General features: G+C 62.9%; 7 protein-coding genes across 8 annotated transcripts; 3 read left to right on the forward strand and 4 right to left on the reverse strand.

Annotated features, from left to right (window-relative positions):
- Positions 1 to 2: 2 nt before the first annotated feature.
- On the reverse strand, positions 3 to 2,288 carry CHLRE_16g682200v5 (uncharacterized protein). Its single transcript, XM_043071456.1, has 5 exons — positions 2,045 to 2,288; positions 1,589 to 1,693; positions 1,112 to 1,270; positions 786 to 895; positions 3 to 567 (listed from the first exon to the last, which is right to left on the reverse strand). Exons 1-5 carry the CDS (start codon positions 2,192 to 2,194, stop codon positions 459 to 461), a joined length of 633 nt encoding a protein of 210 aa, XP_042915993.1. The 5' UTR covers positions 2,195 to 2,288; the 3' UTR covers positions 3 to 458.
- Positions 2,289 to 2,416: 128 nt separating this feature from the next.
- On the reverse strand, positions 2,417 to 5,948 carry CHLRE_16g682150v5 (uncharacterized protein). Its single transcript, XM_043071455.1, has 6 exons — positions 5,685 to 5,948; positions 5,424 to 5,544; positions 5,163 to 5,194; positions 4,683 to 4,955; positions 3,553 to 4,437; positions 2,417 to 3,423 (listed from the first exon to the last, which is right to left on the reverse strand). The coding sequence occupies exons 1-6, from the start codon at positions 5,886 to 5,888 to the stop codon at positions 2,800 to 2,802; spliced, it is 2,139 nt and encodes a 712-aa protein (XP_042915994.1). The 5' UTR covers positions 5,889 to 5,948; the 3' UTR covers positions 2,417 to 2,799.
- A 176-nt stretch (positions 5,949 to 6,124) lies between these two features.
- Positions 6,125 to 9,998, reverse strand: CHLRE_16g682100v5 (uncharacterized protein). The gene is made up of 9 exons (XM_001691847.2): positions 9,717 to 9,998; positions 9,319 to 9,396; positions 8,968 to 9,058; positions 8,509 to 8,561; positions 8,221 to 8,274; positions 7,960 to 8,042; positions 7,611 to 7,755; positions 7,200 to 7,272; positions 6,125 to 6,881 (listed from the first exon to the last, which is right to left on the reverse strand). Exons 1-9 carry the CDS (start codon positions 9,852 to 9,854, stop codon positions 6,787 to 6,789), a joined length of 810 nt encoding a protein of 269 aa, XP_001691899.1. The 5' UTR covers positions 9,855 to 9,998; the 3' UTR covers positions 6,125 to 6,786.
- A 120-nt stretch (positions 9,999 to 10,118) lies between these two features.
- On the forward strand, positions 10,119 to 12,880 carry CHLRE_16g682050v5 (uncharacterized protein). 2 transcript variants are annotated; one of them, XM_043071452.1, is made up of 5 exons: positions 10,119 to 10,470; positions 10,672 to 10,804; positions 11,095 to 12,154; positions 12,407 to 12,504; positions 12,720 to 12,880. In XM_043071452.1, the coding sequence occupies exons 1-3, from the start codon at positions 10,255 to 10,257 to the stop codon at positions 11,757 to 11,759; spliced, it is 1,014 nt and encodes a 337-aa protein (XP_042915996.1). In that variant the 5' UTR covers positions 10,119 to 10,254; the 3' UTR covers positions 11,760 to 12,154; positions 12,407 to 12,504; positions 12,720 to 12,880. The 2 variants fall into 2 exon arrangements, with proteins under 2 accessions (XP_042915996.1, XP_042915995.1); XM_043071453.1 differs by lacking the exons at positions 12,407 to 12,504; positions 12,720 to 12,880 and having other exon boundaries at positions 11,095 to 11,780.
- Positions 11,829 to 12,880, forward strand: CHLRE_16g682052v5 (uncharacterized protein). Its single transcript, XM_001692007.2, has 3 exons — positions 11,829 to 12,154; positions 12,407 to 12,504; positions 12,720 to 12,880. The coding sequence occupies exons 1-2, from the start codon at positions 11,853 to 11,855 to the stop codon at positions 12,501 to 12,503; spliced, it is 399 nt and encodes a 132-aa protein (XP_001692059.2). The 5' UTR covers positions 11,829 to 11,852; the 3' UTR covers position 12,504; positions 12,720 to 12,880.
- Positions 12,881 to 12,930: 50 nt separating this feature from the next.
- Positions 12,931 to 16,329, forward strand: CHLRE_16g682000v5 (uncharacterized protein). The gene is made up of 3 exons (XM_001692006.2): positions 12,931 to 13,074; positions 13,457 to 14,095; positions 14,297 to 16,329. Exons 2-3 carry the CDS (start codon positions 13,470 to 13,472, stop codon positions 14,439 to 14,441), a joined length of 771 nt encoding a protein of 256 aa, XP_001692058.1. The 5' UTR covers positions 12,931 to 13,074; positions 13,457 to 13,469; the 3' UTR covers positions 14,442 to 16,329.
- Positions 16,330 to 16,342: 13 nt separating this feature from the next.
- Positions 16,343 to 17,048, reverse strand: CHLRE_16g682001v5 (uncharacterized protein). The gene has a single exon (XM_043071449.1). It carries the CDS (start codon positions 16,941 to 16,943, stop codon positions 16,545 to 16,547), a length of 399 nt encoding a protein of 132 aa, XP_042915997.1. The 5' UTR covers positions 16,944 to 17,048; the 3' UTR covers positions 16,343 to 16,544.
- Positions 17,049 to 17,309: the final 261 nt, after the last annotated feature.

Here is a 17,309-nt window from a genome sequence, read left to right on the forward strand (position 1 = left end):
CCCAAATGTGCTTGCCTCCTGCCACACCACCTGTCTCGCCCGCAACTTCGCAACCACCCCACCAAACAACCCCATGACAGCTTGCACAGTATGGAGACCCCTAGGTCTCTCCGTTGTGCCACCACAGTGCTCAGTAGAGCTTTTCGGCTTCATGTTCCAGTGGTTTAATTCCAATGTTCCAAAACTGCGTTTTCACCATCACGCAACTCTCATAGGCTCATAGCGCACCCGGAAAAACACCAGGTGCGCCGCTCACAGCCGATGCCATGCTCGCAGCCACTAGCTATCACTTGATTCAGGCCCATAACCATTCCTATCCTGCATGCGCCACACTAAGTGCCACAATAGGGGTGACCGCCCGCATGCCCATGCCAGGGGCTGGAGCCAAAGCGGTTGGAGCGTGTGTTGCAGCCTTGCAATGTGTGTTGCAGGCCATCTCCACACATCACACGCCTCCCTCACAGCTCGCGGCGGGCCTTGTCTGCGGCGTCCTTGACGTCCTGCGCGCGCTCCGCCGCCGCGTTGCCCGCGTCACGTGCCAGCTTGCCAGTGGCATCGCCCGCGTCGCTGTTGGGGGGCCGGTTGGGGGTTGTGGTTGGTGTATGTTGTTATGCATATTATTATGGTATTAAACATACACAGTAGTAGCATACAGCCATGCAGTCGCTTCGGTCCATGTATGTGAGCGAAGCGGGCCGTGCACGTGTGGACGCAGCAACAGTGGCACAGGCGAGAGCGGCGGAAGCGCTGGCGCAGTGGCAGTGGCAGTGGCAGGCTCCACTCACCGGGCGGCGCCGCGTGCGCCGCGCGCAGCATCAGTGGCGCTGTCGGCGATGTTGGAGGCAGCGGAGCGGGCGGCATCCGACACGTCGCCAGCGGCACGCTCGCCAGAGCGCTGCGGGTAATGGCATACATGCAGGGGCGCAGGAGCCAAGCGGTGAGAGGGAATTACGGTAGTGATACGACAGGGCGTACCGGCAGGCCATTCCGCCAGGTAGGGGTGCGGAAATACTGGGCTAGTCGACACTACGCACACGCACACGCACACGCACACGCACACGCACACGCACACGCACACGCAATCTATCCCCATCAACCTGCCGGCCCTCACCCGCGCGTCCTTGCCGGCGCCGGTCACGGTGTCGTACGCCTTCTCGGCGGTGCGCTCCACGGCGTCGCCCGCCGCCCGCGCCGCGTCAGCGACAGCGTCGTAGGCGGACTCGGCAGTGCGGGAGGCGGCGTCGGCGGTGTCAGAGGCGGCGTGGGCAGCCTGTGCGTGTGTGGTGGGGCGAGGCGAGGTATGTGTGTGTGTGTGTGTGTGTGTGTGTGTGTGTGTGTAGACGCGCGAGGAGACGCAGCATGCCTCACGGCAGGCAAGGTGCACGGTGCGGATGTGGAGGTGGGTTGGAGGTTGCGGGACAACCGACAGGCACATTGTTGAGGGGCGGGGCGGCAGCATGCATGGCCGCGAGGCTGATAAACGTATCGCAACACCCAGACAAACACACTTGCATGCACGCACACACACACACACACACACAATGCAACAACACCGCTGCAGTACAGGTGCCTGTAGGTGGCGACCCACCTTCCGCTGGGCGGACTTGGCAGCATCCGCCACGTCGGCGGCGGTGTCTGCGGCGGCGTCGCGGGCGCGGGCGGCGGCGTCAGCGGCCTTGTCAGCCAGGGAGTCCTGCCGGGTCGGGGCGGGGTGGGGTTGGGGTTGGGGTGGGGCGAATTCGGTGTCAGAACTTGTCGGTAGTTGGTGAGGGTGAGCAGCCTGCTGACGGGAAGGGGGAGCGTAGCTTCGCCCATCCCCCGACCGCCACGGAGGGGGCAGGAGGGCGGGCGCAGCGGGCGTGCGTGTGCGAGGCTGCAACAGTCCGCTGTCCCGCGCGCAAGCGGCCGAGGTCCCCTGGAAGCTTTGCACTACTGGCTGCACACAGGCCCACCCTCGCCGCCAAACAGAAGCAGCAACAGGTACGCAACGGGGCCACAGAGCAAAAGTGCGGGAGCGACCGCGCCGCGCGCCGAACCCTCTCACCTCGCGTCCCAGCGCGGCCAGCGGCAGGACCGAACGGCGAGCACCTACGGGCGCCGCAAGCAGCCGGCGAGCACCGCTGCTGCTGGAGGTGGTGGCGCTGGCGCGACGCACCGAGGCGCAGGGCGCGCGGGAGCTCGCGATCAGCATCATGGCTTTTGCTTGCTTGCGGGTCGCAGAGGGTGTGTTTGAGGCTCGCGTTCCTGTCTCGAAGGCTTGGTGGTAGAGTGTCGAGATGTTGTGTGATTTTATGAGAGATCGCCAGCTTTTAGCGAGGGGACCTCGCCGACGATGACGCGCTGGCCCTCGGACTGCGGCCTGCGACTGACGCCGGCCCTTGCCAGGGAAATGCAACCCAGCTCGCAGTAAAACAGGTTGGATACATGGTTACAAAGGAGAAGTTCCCGGCCTGGCACAGGCGAGAGCAGTTTGGCCCCAGAGCCCCTTGGGTCGGTGCGCCGCCTTCCCAACCACGGTTCACTACCCCTGCCGCCCCCACGGCCCCACCGCACCCGCGGCGGCTGTGGGCGGGTCCCCTTTGCAAACACCGCCGAACAGGAGGTGGCCAACAGTCAACTGGCCCTGCGCCATGAACATACACAGCGCTGCCATCCTCTGCCGGCCTAGCCGTGCCTAGCCCCCCTCCCTACATGCTGACACGCTGCCAACCCCAACTAAGCGCCGCCGCGTCAGTCCGCCCCGCTCCTTACTCGTGCCAGCGCAAAGGACTTTGGCTCCTAATCAGCCGTAACAGGGCCCTAAACGTCGCCACCGCTGCGGTATCCTCCCTCGCTGCGGTCGCCCTCGCTCTCACTGCCGCTGCCGCCGCCGCCGCCGCGGCCCACATTGAAGAATCCGCGCGCAGCGCGGCCTTGCGAACTACTAGCGCCACCGCTTGGCGACACGGCCACGCCTTCCTCACCCTCCACTCCCTCTCGAGCTCCCCCCGCCACACCCCCGTGCGCCGCCCGCCGCATCTCCTGCCGCGCCCTCTCCGCCCCTTCCAGCACTCGCTCCTCCGTCACCGCCACCGCCTCCTCCGCATGTAGCGCCGCCGCCGCCGCCATCTCGCTCGCCGCCGCCGTCGCGTCACTCGCCACGCGGCTCACAACGTCGGCGCCGGCGGCAGCGGCACTGTACGCGGCGCCGGCGGCGGCCATGCCGGCGTAAGCCGCCTTGGCGGCGACGGTGGCGGCGGCGTCTACTGCGGCGTCAGCGGCGGCGTCGGCGGCTGCGCCGAGGCGCTCCGGCACCGTCGCCGCGGCGTGCTCCGCCGCGCGCTTGGCGGCGGCGCCGGCGGCGGCCTCTGCATCGTCCTTGAGGTCCTGTGCGGCGCTGAGCAGCTGGTAGGTCTGCTTGAAGATGGCAGCCTTCCGCCTCACCTGCGCCACATTGATAAGTCAGTGAGGCGCATCGCAGGCAGTGCAGTGAAGGAATCGCCAGGCGGAAGGCACCGTGAACCTCCGTGAAGAGCATTGAAGCAACAGCCGTACACGCAGCACGTCTCGCACCTCACGTATCTTGTCAGCTGCTGCCTGCGCCACACCGCTGACGGCGCCGCCGACGGCGCTGGCGGCCTTGGCAGCGGCGCCCAGCACGCCGTCTTCCACCACATCCATGGCACTGGCGACACCCAGCGCACAGCGCACCGCCACAGACGGCTTCTTGCCCTTCACCTCCACCATGTCGCTGCTACTGCCACTGCCACTGCGGGTGTCGCCGCTGCTACTGCCGACATGGCCAAAATCCCGTGCGCCGCCGCCTCCGCCGCCGTCGGCAGCGCCACCGGCGCGCTGGCGCTCGGCGGCGGCAACGGCTCTCTCCGCCGCCGCCGCGCCGCCGCCGCGCACCGCGGCCGCCAGAGCCGACAGCTCTGTCATCGCCCGGCCCGCCACCTCAGAGGCAACTTCACCCGCCCGCTGTGCGGCGGCGGTGGCGGCGGTGCCCGCCACGATTGCCGCCGCCGCCGCGGCCCGCGGCGCCGTCAGCGGCTCCGCCAGCAGCGCGTCCAGGGCCCCCGGGGCGCCGCCGACCCAGTCAGCGGCGTCGCCTGCCAGCGCGTCAGCAGTGGCCTGGCCGGCACTGGGCCGGATCTGGATCTGGGTCGGATTCTGCTGGCCTTGAAGATGCTGAGCTGCTGCTGCTGCACTGGCGCCTTCCTCCCCCTGCCTATCTCCTCCCGCACCACCAGCACCGCCACCTGCAGGTCTTTCAAATGCCTCCGCCGCCGCCGCCGCCGCCGCCGCCCTGTCGCTCCAGTCGTCCGTGGCGCCGCTGGAGCCGCCGACGTCGCCGCGAGAAAGCTCAGCAGTGCCGCCGCCGGCGGCGGCGGCGGCGCTGGTGTCGCCTGCTCCGCCGCCGCTGTCAGCAGCGGGCGAGTCTGGACCTCCGCGCCCCTGTTGCATGTAGCGCAGGTATTGGGAGCACAGCAGTGCGTCAGGACGCTTGCGCCATGCCTAACTATTCTACAATGTGTAAGAGCCGTATCGGACCCATGGCTGTGGTATGGACCGTACCGTATCGTGACCAGCTGCGCCTGGTCCCTCTTCCGCATCTTACCAGCTACACACACTTTCACCCGCACGCTTGTCGTATTCTTTCAACACGCGACACACGCCTCTATCTCAAACAAACGCCTCACCTGCATCTGCATCAGCCGCTCCTCAGCCACTGACAGCAGGTGATGACTCCCAGCTGCCTCGTCGCCACCGCCGCCGCCGCCGCCGCCGCCGCCGCCGCCCCGGACATCGCCGGAATCCTGGGCCGCCGCCTCCCTCACTTCTGAAGCCCAGCCCCTGACGTCTCCGGTCTCGTCACGGATCGGCTGCGACTGCTGGGCGCCGCAGCCGTAGCCGTGCTGCAGGGCCTCGAAGGGCGGAGGAGGCGGGTGGTGGGGCAGGTCCTCACCAGACACCTGTGGCGGCGGCGGCGGCGGCAGCGGATTGCATGCGGGATGCCGTGAAGCAAGGTTGGGCAATGCTTGCAGAGTTTTCCCGTGGTTGCTTTGTTTTTTTGATGTGCCCCCCCCCATCCGAGGGCAGGCTAACCGTACGTGGGGCCCGCATCCCTGCACCAACATGCCCAACGGTGACCGCTGCACACACACATCCCGGACACTCACGTAGCGCGGGTCTAAGCCATCCATCCGCTGACCTGTCGGGGTTGGCGGCAAACAAAGCACAACGCTCCTCGTTGCAATGACATATGCTTCCTAACACAGCGGGCACACCGTGTCGGCCTCTTCCCTTGCCTTTACAAACACTGGGGGCCACACAGAGAGTCCCGTCACCTACGCGCTTGCCCCACCCGCCCATTCCTCTGCCTGGCTCGAGCCTGGACCACAACACACCACACTCCCGCGCCCCGCCCACCACTCGCTCACCCTTGGCCTCCATCTCGTTCTCATCCTCAACCTGCGGCCCGTCCAGCTCGCAGCCTGGCGTGGCTCCAGCCAGCAGCCGCCGCCGCTCCTCCTCACCGGTGACGCCACCAGTCAGCGCGTCCTGTGCGGATGTGTGTGGGAGGGGGCGCCAACTCGTCCAGGTCCCTGTGTCAACGCCATTATCGGTCGCGCTCACGAGTCCGCGAGTCCGCGATTGCGACAGGCAAGGCAGCAGCAACCGCGGAACGGCGGAGCACGCACCTCGCCCCAGCGGCCCGCGCTGCTAGCGCCGGTGCTGCCGCCGACAGCTGCGCCGCACCCGTTGCCGCCGCGGCCGAGCCATGCGACCTGGTCCCTAAGACGACTGCTGCGGCTGCCGCGGCGGTAAAGGGTGGCAGCAGGCAGCAGCGGCTGGCGCAGCGGCCGCGAGAGACCCACTCTTGCGAGCCGTGGCTCCGATAGCATTTCTTGTTGGCCGTGCTCTTGATAAGAACATGCAGCGCGTGTTAGTCTCGTAACAGCTACGTATTAGGAGGTGACCGTTGGCAGGTTTCCCGGCGAGGTCAGTGGAAACGCCCGGACCGTGGACCGAGTCAGACTTCCCTCCGGCGCTTCTGCGTCACCATCCGCATTGCGTGGATTTCAAAACCCTAGCATTCCCAGCACTCCCCGTCACCCCGTGCCACGCTCTCAGATGATAACTGACCATCAATTTACAATATTGCGTTCAGCATTTGCGGTCCCCAACTGTTGCCCCAACAGCCCAACTGCGTTCCCCAACGGGGAGGCCGCTGGATACCCCCCTTACACCCCGCCACCTACAGCAAGTGCCTAAACGCATAGGGCGAAGGCGGCCCCGTCACTAGATGGTGGCCGCTCCGTGCGGGTGGGGCGTGGCGCCTGGACAAGGGGGTGATGACACGCCCGCGCCAGCGGTCCTCACCCCGGTGCTACTACTCCCCCGACTCACTTGCGCCTGGCGCTCCTCTCTGCTGCCCTCACCTCGCGCCTCTCTCCGCATCCTGCGTGCTCCTGGTGCTCTCTGCTAGCGCGCACTCCTGCGCTTGTGCATGTCTGCTATCCGGCTAAACAGGACAGGACCCATCTGCAGGCGCCAGTGCCATCCCCCCAATGCCGCGCCACCCGTGTCCAGTGTACCTGGTGCGTCATAGGTTTCTCCTCTCCTCTCCTCCCTAATACCCCTGCTCGGCCATTTGCTTCTCTGGTGCTCGGCTACCCAATCTTCAGTCCCCTCCGCTCCGCCCCCCCCCCCCGGCCCGCTGCTCCTCCTCGTCGCTCAGCCGCGCAGCGGCTGCCGTACCAGCCCAAGCCGTACACCAATGCCGTACACCAGTACCGTACATCAGTAGTAGCCCATGACGCTGTAGCCGCCGTCCACCTGCACCACCTGACCCGTCACGTAGGAGGCGGCGGGGGAGCACAGGTACGCCACAAGGCCTGTACGGGGGGTAAGGGGGCGGCAGTGCGTGTGGGAATGCGGGTAACGCCAGACAAGGCAACACGTCAGCGGGCATGTGTTAGAGAGCACAAGGGAAGCGAGCATCCGAGTGCCGGACGAGGAAAGCAGGACGGAGAGGGAAATGCAAAGGCCGTGACGCGATACGCAGGGCACGTGTGTACGGCATGCACCGGAATGGACAATGCAGCCCAGCCTTTTGAGTTATGGCGCATGTGTGTTTCGTGCATGACTGCGGCACCGGACGCCCATACCCCCGCTGGCAGCCCCGCCGCCCCACCACCTGCCCCGCCACTCACCCGCCACCTCCTCCGGCTGCCCGATGCGCTTCATAGGCGTACGCGAAAGCACCTGTTCCTTGATGGTCTCATCCTGCGGACGCGCGCAGCAGATGGCATTGTTGTTGTATAGTTGTGTGTGTGTATGTGTGTGTGTGTGTGTGTGTGTGTATATGTTATGCCGGGAGACAGATCTTCATACGTGGTCGCGAGGCAAAGAAACGACACAACCCATGCTTTCCCATGTATGCATGGACGTGCTCTGCTCCTCCAAATACGGGCCGCCCCCGCACCGCACCGCTCCCTGACGCACGGCCCGCAATCTCTCCCCCTCTCTCATTTCCTCTTCCCCCTCTCCCTCTCCCTCTCCCTTTCCCTTTCCCTTTCCCTCTCCCTCTCCCTCTCCCTCTCCCTCTCCCTCCTCGTCCTCACCTTGAGCACCTGCAGCGCCAGGTCCGTGGCTGTGTACCAGGGCGCCACGCTGTTGACCCGGATCCCGGATCCAGCCCACTCGCACGCTAGATTCTTAGTCAGCTGGTTCATGGCGGCCTTAGTCATGCCGTAGATGGTGCCCGACCTGCGGGGCGGGGTACTCGTGAGGCCGTCACACACGCCCAGCACAGGTAGGCACGGTACGGCAGGCAAACAGCCCCCTCCTCTTCCCGCCCCCTCGCCTATCCTGCCAATTGCAGTGCAGCCCAGGTTTTCGTATCCCTTGCTTTGGGTTCTGGAATGGGCTACCCCCTCCCCCCTTAACTAATCATGAATGTAACCCCCCCACCTCATGGCGGTGGGGCCGCCCGCGACGGAGGAGTTGAAGATGATCACCCCGTCACCACTGGCGGCCAGCAGCGGCTGGCACACCTGCGTGTGAGTGTGTGTTTGAGTGTGTGTTTGTGTGTGTGTTTGTGTGTGTGAGCATTCAACAGCATAAGAAAAGGAACACACGAAGCCTGTGCTGCTAATGTGAGTCACGAAAAAGCTAGTTGAGAAAAGGACACAGCACAAAAAAACCGAATTGTGATCTACGCCTCGCACACACCTGGCACAGGTGGTATGCGGACTCCAGGTTGGTACGCATCAGGAAGCCGTAGTCCTGCGGGTTGATTGGTGTGCGGGGGTGGTGGTGATGGTGATGATGGTGCTGGTGGTTTGGTGTGCGAGTTGGTGGTGTGTGGGTTGGTGGGGTCATGACAGGACGTGACACGTGCAGCACATGGGCTGAGAGGAAGGCCGTCGGCATGTGCGAAGGCACGTTGCTTGCCGTTGTCCGCCCGGGCTGTGAACTACCCACCCTGCCTGCCTGCCTGCCTGCCTGCCCCTCACCCACCTCCTCCGAGTACTCCACCGTGGGTTTGCGAATGTTGGTGCCCACGTTGTTCACTGGGGGGTTACATTCATGATTAGTTGATGATGTGGTAGACGGGGGTTGCAAGGATTGTTACCGACGTGCAGTAGGCACAGCAGGAACATACAGTTTGCGCCATCACGTAGGAACGTGGGGGGTTGTATGGCGTGGGCGCACGGTGTGGGGGCATGGAGTCAGCTCCGTAAGCTCCGTGCAGCTTGGTGCGGAGCCATACAGGGCAGCAGTGAGCACCATAGGCTCCGCGCAAGCTCCGTGCAGGCGCGTACAGGATGCACAAGTCGCAGTCCACGCACAGTTGCAGCCGTGCCCCTCCCACGCAGTCACACGCATGCCTACCACACAGCCCTATCACACGTTGCATGTTGCACCCACCCACCCACCCACCCACCCACCCACCCACCCACCCACCCACCCACCCACCCAGTATGTTGAGCTTGCCGCCAAAGGCCTCGGACACCTTGGCCGCGAGCTCGCCGCGCTGGGCTCGGTCCGACACGTCACACACGATGCCCTGGGGAGTGCGGTGGCGGCGACTGTGACGCGACGGACGTGGCAGCCTGACTGCCAGCTGCTACAAGACTACAACAGACGGGTCGGCGGGTTGCTCACGCTCGTCCATGTTCATGCCAGGCTCACGCCAGGCAAACTCATCAACACACACCATGCAGCCACACCCATGTCCGCAGCTCGGCTCCTGCTCCTCGGCAACCTCCACTCAGCAGCCCAAGCCACGCCACCTGGGCTCGATGCCGCTGCGAGGCACAAACGCACCTGCACATCCAGTCCTGCCGCGCGCCACCCCTCCAGCTGTGTCGCCAAGTCGTCGGCGCTGCGCGCGCACACGAAGATCTGCACGCGGGGGCCGGTGGGGGGGGGGGTAAAGGGCTCAACACTACCACGTACAGCTGTATGTTCAGCACTGCGCGCGCTGTCCAACATAGGGAGGGCCAGGGGCCGGTAGCGGCATGCAGATGCATGAAGGATGGTCTGGAGGCTGAGGGGCGGGGTGTGGGCGTGGTTTCGGAGAGCAGGAGTGCACTGGCGGCCAAAGCTCTGTCAGCCGTTGCTGCTGCCTTGATTCCGCCGAGCCGTACTTGCCCCCCACCCCCTGCACACTCTAGCACACCCGCTGGTGCTGCAACTCCAAACCGTTAATGCAGCTACCCCACCTTGGCTCCAAGCTTGCCCAACTCTTCCACAATGGCTTTGCCGATGCCCCGGGTGGCACCGGTGACCAGGCACGTCCGACCAACCAGCCCGAATCGCCGCAGCGCATGCTCAGCGGCAGTGGATGCTGCTGCGGACATTTGCGTTATATGCTCTACAACTTCTGTTGGATTTTGCTTTGGGGTTGCGAGTAGAGGCTATGGAAAACCCGGCGGATTACTGGTAAACCGTTTCGCCGGCTCGATGACGTGCAACCGCAGGTTGTCACACGGTGTTATGGTAAGGTGATGACCACTTGTCGCAAAACGTTCAATCTGGGCTACGGAATCGGATTGTTGGCGCGACTGGTCATCCTCAGGAAATGCAACAAATTGCAGCCCCCCATTTGTTTCAGCAGTTAAAAGCAGATCTGTGTAGCCGAGCATAGCACAGATGAAATGAGGTTTAAATACAGCAATCGACGTGACACAGAATTTGTTTGCCGCGTCGACCTCACAAACCCTCACAACGCAGCCAACCCGCTCGCGATCTAGCCCACCGATGGCCCATATTCGGCACATTTTCCTCACTGGAGTGCCAGGATGTGGCAAGAGCACCCTGTGCCGCAAGGTCGTGGAGAGCGGGCTCGAGGCCCAGTGGCAGGGGTTCTTTACCGGAGAAGTAAGGGAGCACGGCGAGCGCATTGGCTTCGACGTTATCACTATTGGCGAAGGAGCAGCTTTGAAGGGCCCGCTTGCGCGTGTGCCGCGAGAGCAGGTGCGTGCGTGCCAAACGGGCGCCAACTTGCCGCAGCTCGCGCGGTCGTGTTTCTCAAGGCGAGCCGACGTGACGCTGTCAAGTGAGATAGCCTTTGATAGGTTATGTAAGCAGAACCAAGAAAGAACTACTTGGTAGGGCCAAACGGGCCCATGCACGTGCCCTATCGATTACAGGCGTTTGACTCGCTGGCGCGTGCAGGTCCCTCGCAGCGGCCCGTCGGTGGGCAAGTACTCTGTGGATGTGTCTTCGTTTGAGCGGCTGGCCCTGCCCGCTCTGCAGCTTTCCAGCGGCAGCCTGACAACGACACGACTTGTCCTCGTTGATGAAGTCGGTGCGTTGTGACATGGGCCGAGGGGGTCTCGCACCTTGTCGGTTGCACGGTTGGATGGAGCCCTCCAGCCACACAACAACAGAACACCTGCTGATGCTACGGCATCCATCGCTTTGTGGCGTGGCCCAAACGGCTTGGCGGTGCGTGCCACAACGTGGGTGGCACGCGCCAGCTAGGCACACGGCGCGTACAAAGAACCTGCCGTGTCCACCTGCTGGGAATACGGATGCCATTATGTGCTCAAGCGACACGGCATCACCCCGCCCAACTGGTGTTTCTCGCTGCTTCAGGAAAAATGGAGCTTTGCTCGCGGGCGTTCTTCCCTGCCGTGCGGGCGGTGCTGGATGCGCCCAATGTGGTGGTGCTGGGGACAATACCCACGCCGCGCGACGGGCGGGTCATCGCGCAGGTCGCGGAAATCTGCGCCCGCCCAGACGTGGAGGTGATCACTGTGACCAGGGACAACCGGGACGCGCTGGCGGGGCAGCTGGCGGCGAGGCTGCGGGGCCTGCTCCAAGCTTTGCCGCCGCTGCCGCCACTGAAGCTGCAGCCGCCGCCGCCAGCGGCTGCTGCTTCTGGAGCCCCTGCATGTGGGCCTTCCGCAATAGACGGTTTAGAAGCAGGGAGCGGCGCGGACAGCACCAGCACGGCAGGGGTTGGCAGCCACTACAGCAGCAGCGGCAGGAGCAGCTTTGCTGGCAGCCATGCCGCACACGGGGCTGCGCAGCCGCGGGCCGGCGGCGCACGCGTGTGGTCTGCTCGCCTAGGCGCCGCTGGCAGTGGCAGCGCATCAGCAGCAGTTGTTGGCGCGCAGGCTCAGGGGCGGGCTTCTGGGTATGCTGGCGGCTGGGGGCAGCGGCCGGGGGCGGGTTCCGGCAGCGGAGTGAAGTTTGTCAGCGGGAGCGGCAGTGCTTCGCTCGCAACAACGGGCGTCAGTGGCAGGCCCTTCCAGTAACTGGAGGCTCTGACTTCCAGTTTTCGACAATGGCCGACCCCGCCAAACTGGCACCAGGAACTGTTGATGACATCCCTGCCGCTTCGCTGCACTATGTTGCCGGACGAGCACGTCGCGGTGTGGCCTGCTCAGCGTGGCCGCTGCAGCGGAGGCGCAGCCCGTTTCTGTGCCGCGCCGGCGCATCCGGTGCCTCGGCTGCTGTGCCGGGTGTTGGGCGCAGCATCCAGCAGGGCCGGCCTCCAGCAGCAACGTGCAGCTCGTTGTCCAGCGTACTACGAGCAAGGTGTCAGCAGAATGGGGCATGGGCACTGGTCGGAGGGGGTACCGCACAGGGAGCTAGCGCAACTTCCTGCAGCAGTGCAGCTTGTGTCATGCGGGCAGACGCAGTGCTCCAGGTATGCTCGGGCTTAGCAGAGCGGGATTTCGCATTAGGGGTAGGATACGTGCTCGTGTCAATGCTGTTTTAGGCTGGCCTGTGGCAGCCAGGGGAGCCTGGTGGCAGCACTTGCACCTGGTGCAGCCCTTCCTCAATCGCGTGCCTGTTAGGGGGACTGGCGTTCTTGTCCGCATCGCTTAGTGCTGTGTTTTGCCACTTTACCTTACCCCCTGCTCGCATTATCGCTTCCCCATACTCGCCGCCCTTCTAGTTCACAGTCCCACACGGTGGAGCCAGTCCCTGCGGCTGACTTCTTCTCACGGGGAAACCCCTTTCCTCCCACGACACGTGCGACTTTAACTGGATGAGGTAAGCAGAGTTTTTGGTGTATTTCGAGTGCAGGCCTGCAAACTCATTATGTTTATGTGAGCTCGCGGGAAGAGTTGCGGGGGAAAGCGTCGGAGAAAGCTCGCGTATCTCACGTCGGGAGACCAGAAAGTGAAGTAGTTGGTTCGCGTGGCGCTTTCGGCTTGATGGACCTGCTAATTCATCCTCAAATACAATGTCGTCTATGTGTCCTGCAGGCGCGCCTTCGCGGTTTTTGGGCTGCGTCGTGAGCCCTTTGCAACCAGCGCTCCCTACACCTCACCCAGATTTCTATGCAATATAAATCCTGATTTTCTACTGGCTGCAAGAGTCAGCGCTGGGTTTCAGGGGCGATGAGACAGGGGCCCATCGCAGGTCCGCGTTCTTAAGAGCCCGCAGCACCCTGATTTCGTTGAGACCATACAACACCCAGAGCTCCCATAGCCTCGTAGAGGCTGTGTTCGTGAAGTCGCGAGCGTGTAAGAACGAGTAGTACTTTGACGGGAAAGGACGCTGCAGCGCCTGCAGAGACCGCGCCGTCTCAACGAGCTTAAAGAGGAATCTGATATTGCGGTGAGCTGGTTGGGGCCCGGGCCCGAGGGCAGTTTCTTTGGGCTGGGTGCGCTAGCGCCGCGATGCAAGGGACCTTGTTCGTAGCACTTCGCGCGACCTCGCGCTTCGGTCCTGCCGGCGGCTGCGGGCTTAGACTCTCTGTGTGCAGCGTAGCGCGACCTCTGTAGCTAGCGGCCAGGGAAGTTTCTAACCAGCGCGTCCTGTCTGCATCGGATCTTAGGGGCTTGCCTCCCGGCGAGCTTGTTGCGTGCAGCGAGCCGCTGACCGCGAGAATGCGTATGCATGCGTGTCCTTTGTGCAATTCACGAGGCGCATGCGCGAGCCGGTTGCGGCGAGCTCGAACCTTCCTTTACGCGATGCATTCTCTTCGCCTCTGCCACAGTTGTCCTTCGAACATGTCAGCCATGACTGCCGTTGCTGTCAACAACAAGAAGCGCTCGGCGGCCGAGGCTTGCGCCTCTGCTCCGGCTGCGAAGAAGCCGGCTGCCGCGTCAACAGCAATTGCGGCCGGCGCTGCTGCGCCGCTGGCGATGGCAGGTTGGACGTACCCACCTCTGCCGATGGGTATGATGCCGCCGATGCCGATGTGCATGCCGGGAATGGGCATGTTCCCCCCGTTTATGGGCATGGGCATGTTCCCCCCGTTTTGGCTGCCGGCCGCCGCGATGGCCGCAGCTGCTGCATCAGCGGCGGGGGCGAGTGTAGCGACGATGCCCGCGATGGCGGGGGCATGCAGCCTGCCCCAGGCTGCGCAGGCCGCAGCGATGTGGCCCGCGATGATGGCGTCGTGCGCAGCGGCCGCGGCCGCCTCGATGCCCGCTGCGGCCCCAGCCATGAACATGGCGGCTGTGCGCACTAGCTCTGGCGTGTCATCGGCAGTCGCGTATCCGTCGACGTCGTGCAGCAACAGCGTGCCTACGGTGTGCGCACCCGCGTCGCCGGTGTCGGCCCCCCTGCTGGCGACTTCACCTGGCTCGGTGTGCGCTGAGGCCGCGCCTGAGGAGGATGATGCATTTGCAAGGTGCGGAGGGTTTTGTGGACATGCGCCTTGGGAATACTTTGACACTAGTTTTTGGGTGCGTGTTGGGCCGCGCAGGTGCGTTGCAGCCTCATTGCGTTGCCCGACCCACAAATCGCAACCAGGTTCTCGTGTACTTCAACGCGTTCGCCCGTGTCGCGTTGTACTTACTGCTCTCCTCCGCATACTTTCGCCCTTGTGTAGCTTCATCTCTTCCTTCCTTGGCGCTGGCGGCAACGACCTGCCATCCAGCTCCAACGGCAGCAACGTGTCGGAGGACACTACAGACGACGAACCCTCCCTCGCCAGCCTGCTGGGCGACGACTTCCCCGAGTTTCAGGGACTTTAATCTACTAGCACCACAGCTTGCGCTTTCAAGACGAGCTCAATCAAGGCTATTCCTGGCCGGTATGCTTTCTGCGGTTTGGTCAGGGCAAAAGCAGTGATTACGGATTGACCACAAACGAAGGACAAGTTGCTTAGTATGGCCCTGTGCCACATACGCTAAAGCTTGAGCCGTTGTAGAGGAGTGTCGTATGGATTGCCATGGTCAATATGCCACTAGGAGTTACTTATTTTATGCCCGATTGCGGCGGGCTTGCTCTGGTCCGCCGTGTCGCAACAGAGGAGTTGAGCTTTTTGAGCTGGACGCACGGCATTAGAGGGTATCTGAGCATCCTGGGTAAGCCCACTATTTTCGCAGACTGCGTGATTAGGGCGAGGGAGGGAGCGAGAGGAGAGCGGGAAGTGCGCATGAAGGGCTGTGCAGGTGCAGATTAGAGCGCACCCGTTGCTAATTTTCGTCACCGCCTTCGGAGGAGCCTGGGGCCTAGCGGCTCCAGGTGTTTTTTTGCAGTTGAGGCGCATCTGGGGCGCTGGGGCGGATGGCGCGTTTTTGGTACGTCCACACAGGACCACAGTGTGGGGCAGTTCGAGTGTGCACACGGAGAAGCTGTGAGCGAGGCATGGAGCTGGTGCGAGGATGCAGCCCTGGGGATTGGGCAAAAAAGAAAGCGGACACTTTACGGAGGAGGTCAGCGTTTAGGTTACGGGTGAGCACGCGGTATGCAGTTTTGGTGGATTTGCATGTTGCGGGGGTTACAGTATTACGGCTAAGGTAGGAAGATGTGAGCGTGACGCGACTCGCCGGAAAGAGCTCGAGATACCACGAGACTCTGCGTCTGCCCCTTCCATTCCTTACCAGGTTATTAAGTTGGTGTTACAGACCGTTGGCCTGTGGTAGCACAGAGTCAGTCGCGTGCGGGTTGCGATGTGGTGTGTGCAGCGTATGAGGAACACTGTGTCGTGCAGAATGGAGCGGGAGCCATAGGAAGAAGGACGACGTGGAAGCTAACGGGAGCACATGGAAAGATGGTGGATGCTGGAGAAGAATGTGCGGGCTTGTCGACACCTGCTACTGGCTGGTATTGAAAGAGGACGAGAAGATGACGATGCTAGCGGTAAGAGAAGACAAATTGCCGTACAAGCTGCGGTATAGTTGCTCACTGGGCCCGTGGTCCCGTGGTCAATTGCTAATGTGAGTCTGGAAGTGTTGTCGCCGTAGACGTAGTGAGGCTGTGCAGGGTGCGTGAAGGTGGAGGGCACAATCGAATAAAGGATGAAGGCAAGCGGGTGTTTACGACCTGTTGCGGAGGTGCCCGTGTCCCTACAATTTCACTTGTGCTTCTGTGCGCGTGTCATTGTGCGCGTGTCATCATAACGGTTTGAATGCGTGTGTCCTTGGCGCGTGTGTCGCCGCCAACCAATTCCCAAGAAAGCCAGAGCTTGGGACAGCACGCAGCGAGGTGCCCAATGCAGGGCCTTCGAATTTTTACTTGGTGTCCCGGGGATGCCCTGGGAGATGGTGTACAGTCAATGTCGTGCGTCAGTCAGTGGATTGGTGGGTCAAGAGTGTGAATTGAGTGGGGTGAAGTGCCCCTGTGTGAGTTTTGCCCGCACTGCAGCCCGTGGGTTTCCCGGGATATGACCTCGTGTTTTTTGGATTTCGTTGTTGGTGGTCGTTGAGGATACCTGCCCGCCGCCCGTACAATATCTGGATGGTGTTTGAAGGTCTGCGGACCAACTGGCGTGGCAGGTGACACTGTGGCCGGCCCTGTCGCCATAAAAAAAGACTAAAATACTAAAAACATGGGCGACGGTGGCGCTGACACGGCGCAGTCGAGGAGACGAGGACCATAATCCACAACACTGTGTCCATCGTGTAACACATCATAAGCGCGCTCTTGCACCGTTCTGGTGTTATGTCGACTAGGCCTACACCCAACGCATTGCTGCTTCGCGAGGCAACGCGACGACTGTGGTGAGAGCCACGCAGGGCAGGAATGGCGCCCGCTGCCCTGCGGAGCCGGTCGGCCACTGACAGGGTCCTGTACTCCAAACTTGGGTGCGGAGAGCCCACTTCCGCTGCCCTCTTTGCACCATCGAGTAGTCCTCAAGTAATCAACTCCAGCGCGCGCAGACCACACGATTGCTGTCCTTCCTCGCCCACTGCATGCATTGCCACGTCCTTTGACATCGCTACTACGTTACTAGGATGCATGGCCCGTTGGCCCTGCTGCGCACCGGTGAGGGAGGCCTCATCCAGGACCCAGCGAGCGCAGCGACCCACCTTCTTGCCCTTCTGGCGCTTCTTCCTCTCCGCCTTGTTGATGGCGTCTATGATAGCCTTGCGGATGGCCGCAAACGGCCCGCTGTCGTCCGCCGGCACGTCCGCATAAAACCGCGGATTGTTCTTGTTGGCGCGGCCCTTCCAGCTGGCGTCCTGAAGCCACGCCTTCACCGCCTTCGCGTCTAGGGCAGCCAGCTGGTGGCTGTAAGTGCGCAGAGACATGCTTGTAAAGTACAGCGTGACAGCCCCTCGAGCCTTGAACTGAGCGTCTGACGTAATACGCAAATGTCTGCACATTAACACAACGACGATACAACCAGCCAGTCGGAACCCCCGAGCCGACAGCCATGCGAGACGATCGGGACGTTGCTAGGCTTTTCCTCATGCCCCTTCGGGAGGAGGGTTACGAGAGCCGGTGGCCGGGTGGCGTGCTTTTGGCGCGCTTGCCCCAGGCGCTGCAAGCCCCAGTGAGCAACACATTCTTTCAGTTGACATGCACTATTGGCTGGCGCGGCTGCCGGCTGGCACCCCGCACCCGGCCGTGGTACACCACTACATCAGCTCTGATTCCCCAACACGTGAATGTAA

The sequence above is a fragment of the Chlamydomonas reinhardtii genome, chromosome 16 (assembly GCF_000002595.2).
Source record: "Chlamydomonas reinhardtii strain CC-503 cw92 mt+ chromosome 16, whole genome shotgun sequence".
In the NCBI taxonomy this organism is placed as follows: Eukaryota; Viridiplantae; Chlorophyta; class Chlorophyceae; order Chlamydomonadales; family Chlamydomonadaceae; genus Chlamydomonas; species Chlamydomonas reinhardtii.

What these genes read in the sequence shown, in the direction of transcription:
- CHLRE_16g682000v5 (XM_001692006.2), top strand. Translation starts at nt 13,470, where the DNA reads ATGTCAGCCATGACTGCCGTTGCTGTCAACAACAAGAAGCGCTCGGCG. An exon ending in GAGGATGATGCATTTGCAAG is followed by an intron (nt 14,096 to 14,296) that starts GTGCGGAGGGTT and finishes GCCCTTGTGTAG; the next exon opens with CTTCATCTCTTCCTTCCTTG.
- CHLRE_16g682150v5 (XM_043071455.1), bottom strand. Translation starts at nt 5,888, where the DNA reads ATGCTATCGGAGCCACGGCTCGCAAGAGTGGGTCTCTCGCGGCCGCTG. An exon ending in GCGCGGGCCGCTGGGGCGAG is followed by an intron (nt 5,545 to 5,684) that starts GTGCGTGCTCCG and finishes ACATCCGCACAG; the next exon opens with GACGCGCTGACTGGTGGCGT. An exon ending in GAACGAGATGGAGGCCAAGG is followed by an intron (nt 5,195 to 5,423) that starts GTGAGCGAGTGG and finishes CAACCCCGACAG; the next exon opens with GTCAGCGGATGGATGGCTTA.
- CHLRE_16g682001v5 (XM_043071449.1), bottom strand. Translation starts at nt 16,943, where the DNA reads ATGTCTCTGCGCACTTACAGCCACCAGCTGGCTGCCCTAGACGCGAAG.
- CHLRE_16g682200v5 (XM_043071456.1), bottom strand. Translation starts at nt 2,194, where the DNA reads ATGATGCTGATCGCGAGCTCCCGCGCGCCCTGCGCCTCGGTGCGTCGC. An exon ending in TGGCCGCGCTGGGACGCGAG is followed by an intron (nt 1,694 to 2,044) that starts GTGAGAGGGTTC and finishes CCGACCCGGCAG; the next exon opens with GACTCCCTGGCTGACAAGGC. An exon ending in CCAAGTCCGCCCAGCGGAAG is followed by an intron (nt 1,271 to 1,588) that starts GTGGGTCGCCAC and finishes ACACACGCACAG; the next exon opens with GCTGCCCACGCCGCCTCTGA.
- CHLRE_16g682050v5 (XM_043071452.1), top strand. Translation starts at nt 10,255, where the DNA reads ATGGCCCATATTCGGCACATTTTCCTCACTGGAGTGCCAGGATGTGGC. An exon ending in CGCGTGTGCCGCGAGAGCAG is followed by an intron (nt 10,471 to 10,671) that starts GTGCGTGCGTGC and finishes TGGCGCGTGCAG; the next exon opens with GTCCCTCGCAGCGGCCCGTC. An exon ending in TGTCCTCGTTGATGAAGTCG is followed by an intron (nt 10,805 to 11,094) that starts GTGCGTTGTGAC and finishes TCGCTGCTTCAG; the next exon opens with GAAAAATGGAGCTTTGCTCG.
- CHLRE_16g682052v5 (XM_001692007.2), top strand. Translation starts at nt 11,853, where the DNA reads ATGTTGCCGGACGAGCACGTCGCGGTGTGGCCTGCTCAGCGTGGCCGC. An exon ending in GGGCAGACGCAGTGCTCCAG is followed by an intron (nt 12,155 to 12,406) that starts GTATGCTCGGGC and finishes CCGCCCTTCTAG; the next exon opens with TTCACAGTCCCACACGGTGG.
- CHLRE_16g682100v5 (XM_001691847.2), bottom strand. Translation starts at nt 9,854, where the DNA reads ATGTCCGCAGCAGCATCCACTGCCGCTGAGCATGCGCTGCGGCGATTC. An exon ending in CGGCAAGCTCAACATACTGG is followed by an intron (nt 8,562 to 8,967) that starts GTGGGTGGGTGG and finishes GTAACCCCCCAG; the next exon opens with TGAACAACGTGGGCACCAAC. An exon ending in TGGCGCTGCAGGTGCTCAAG is followed by an intron (nt 7,273 to 7,610) that starts GTGAGGACGAGG and finishes GCGCGTCCGCAG; the next exon opens with GATGAGACCATCAAGGAACA.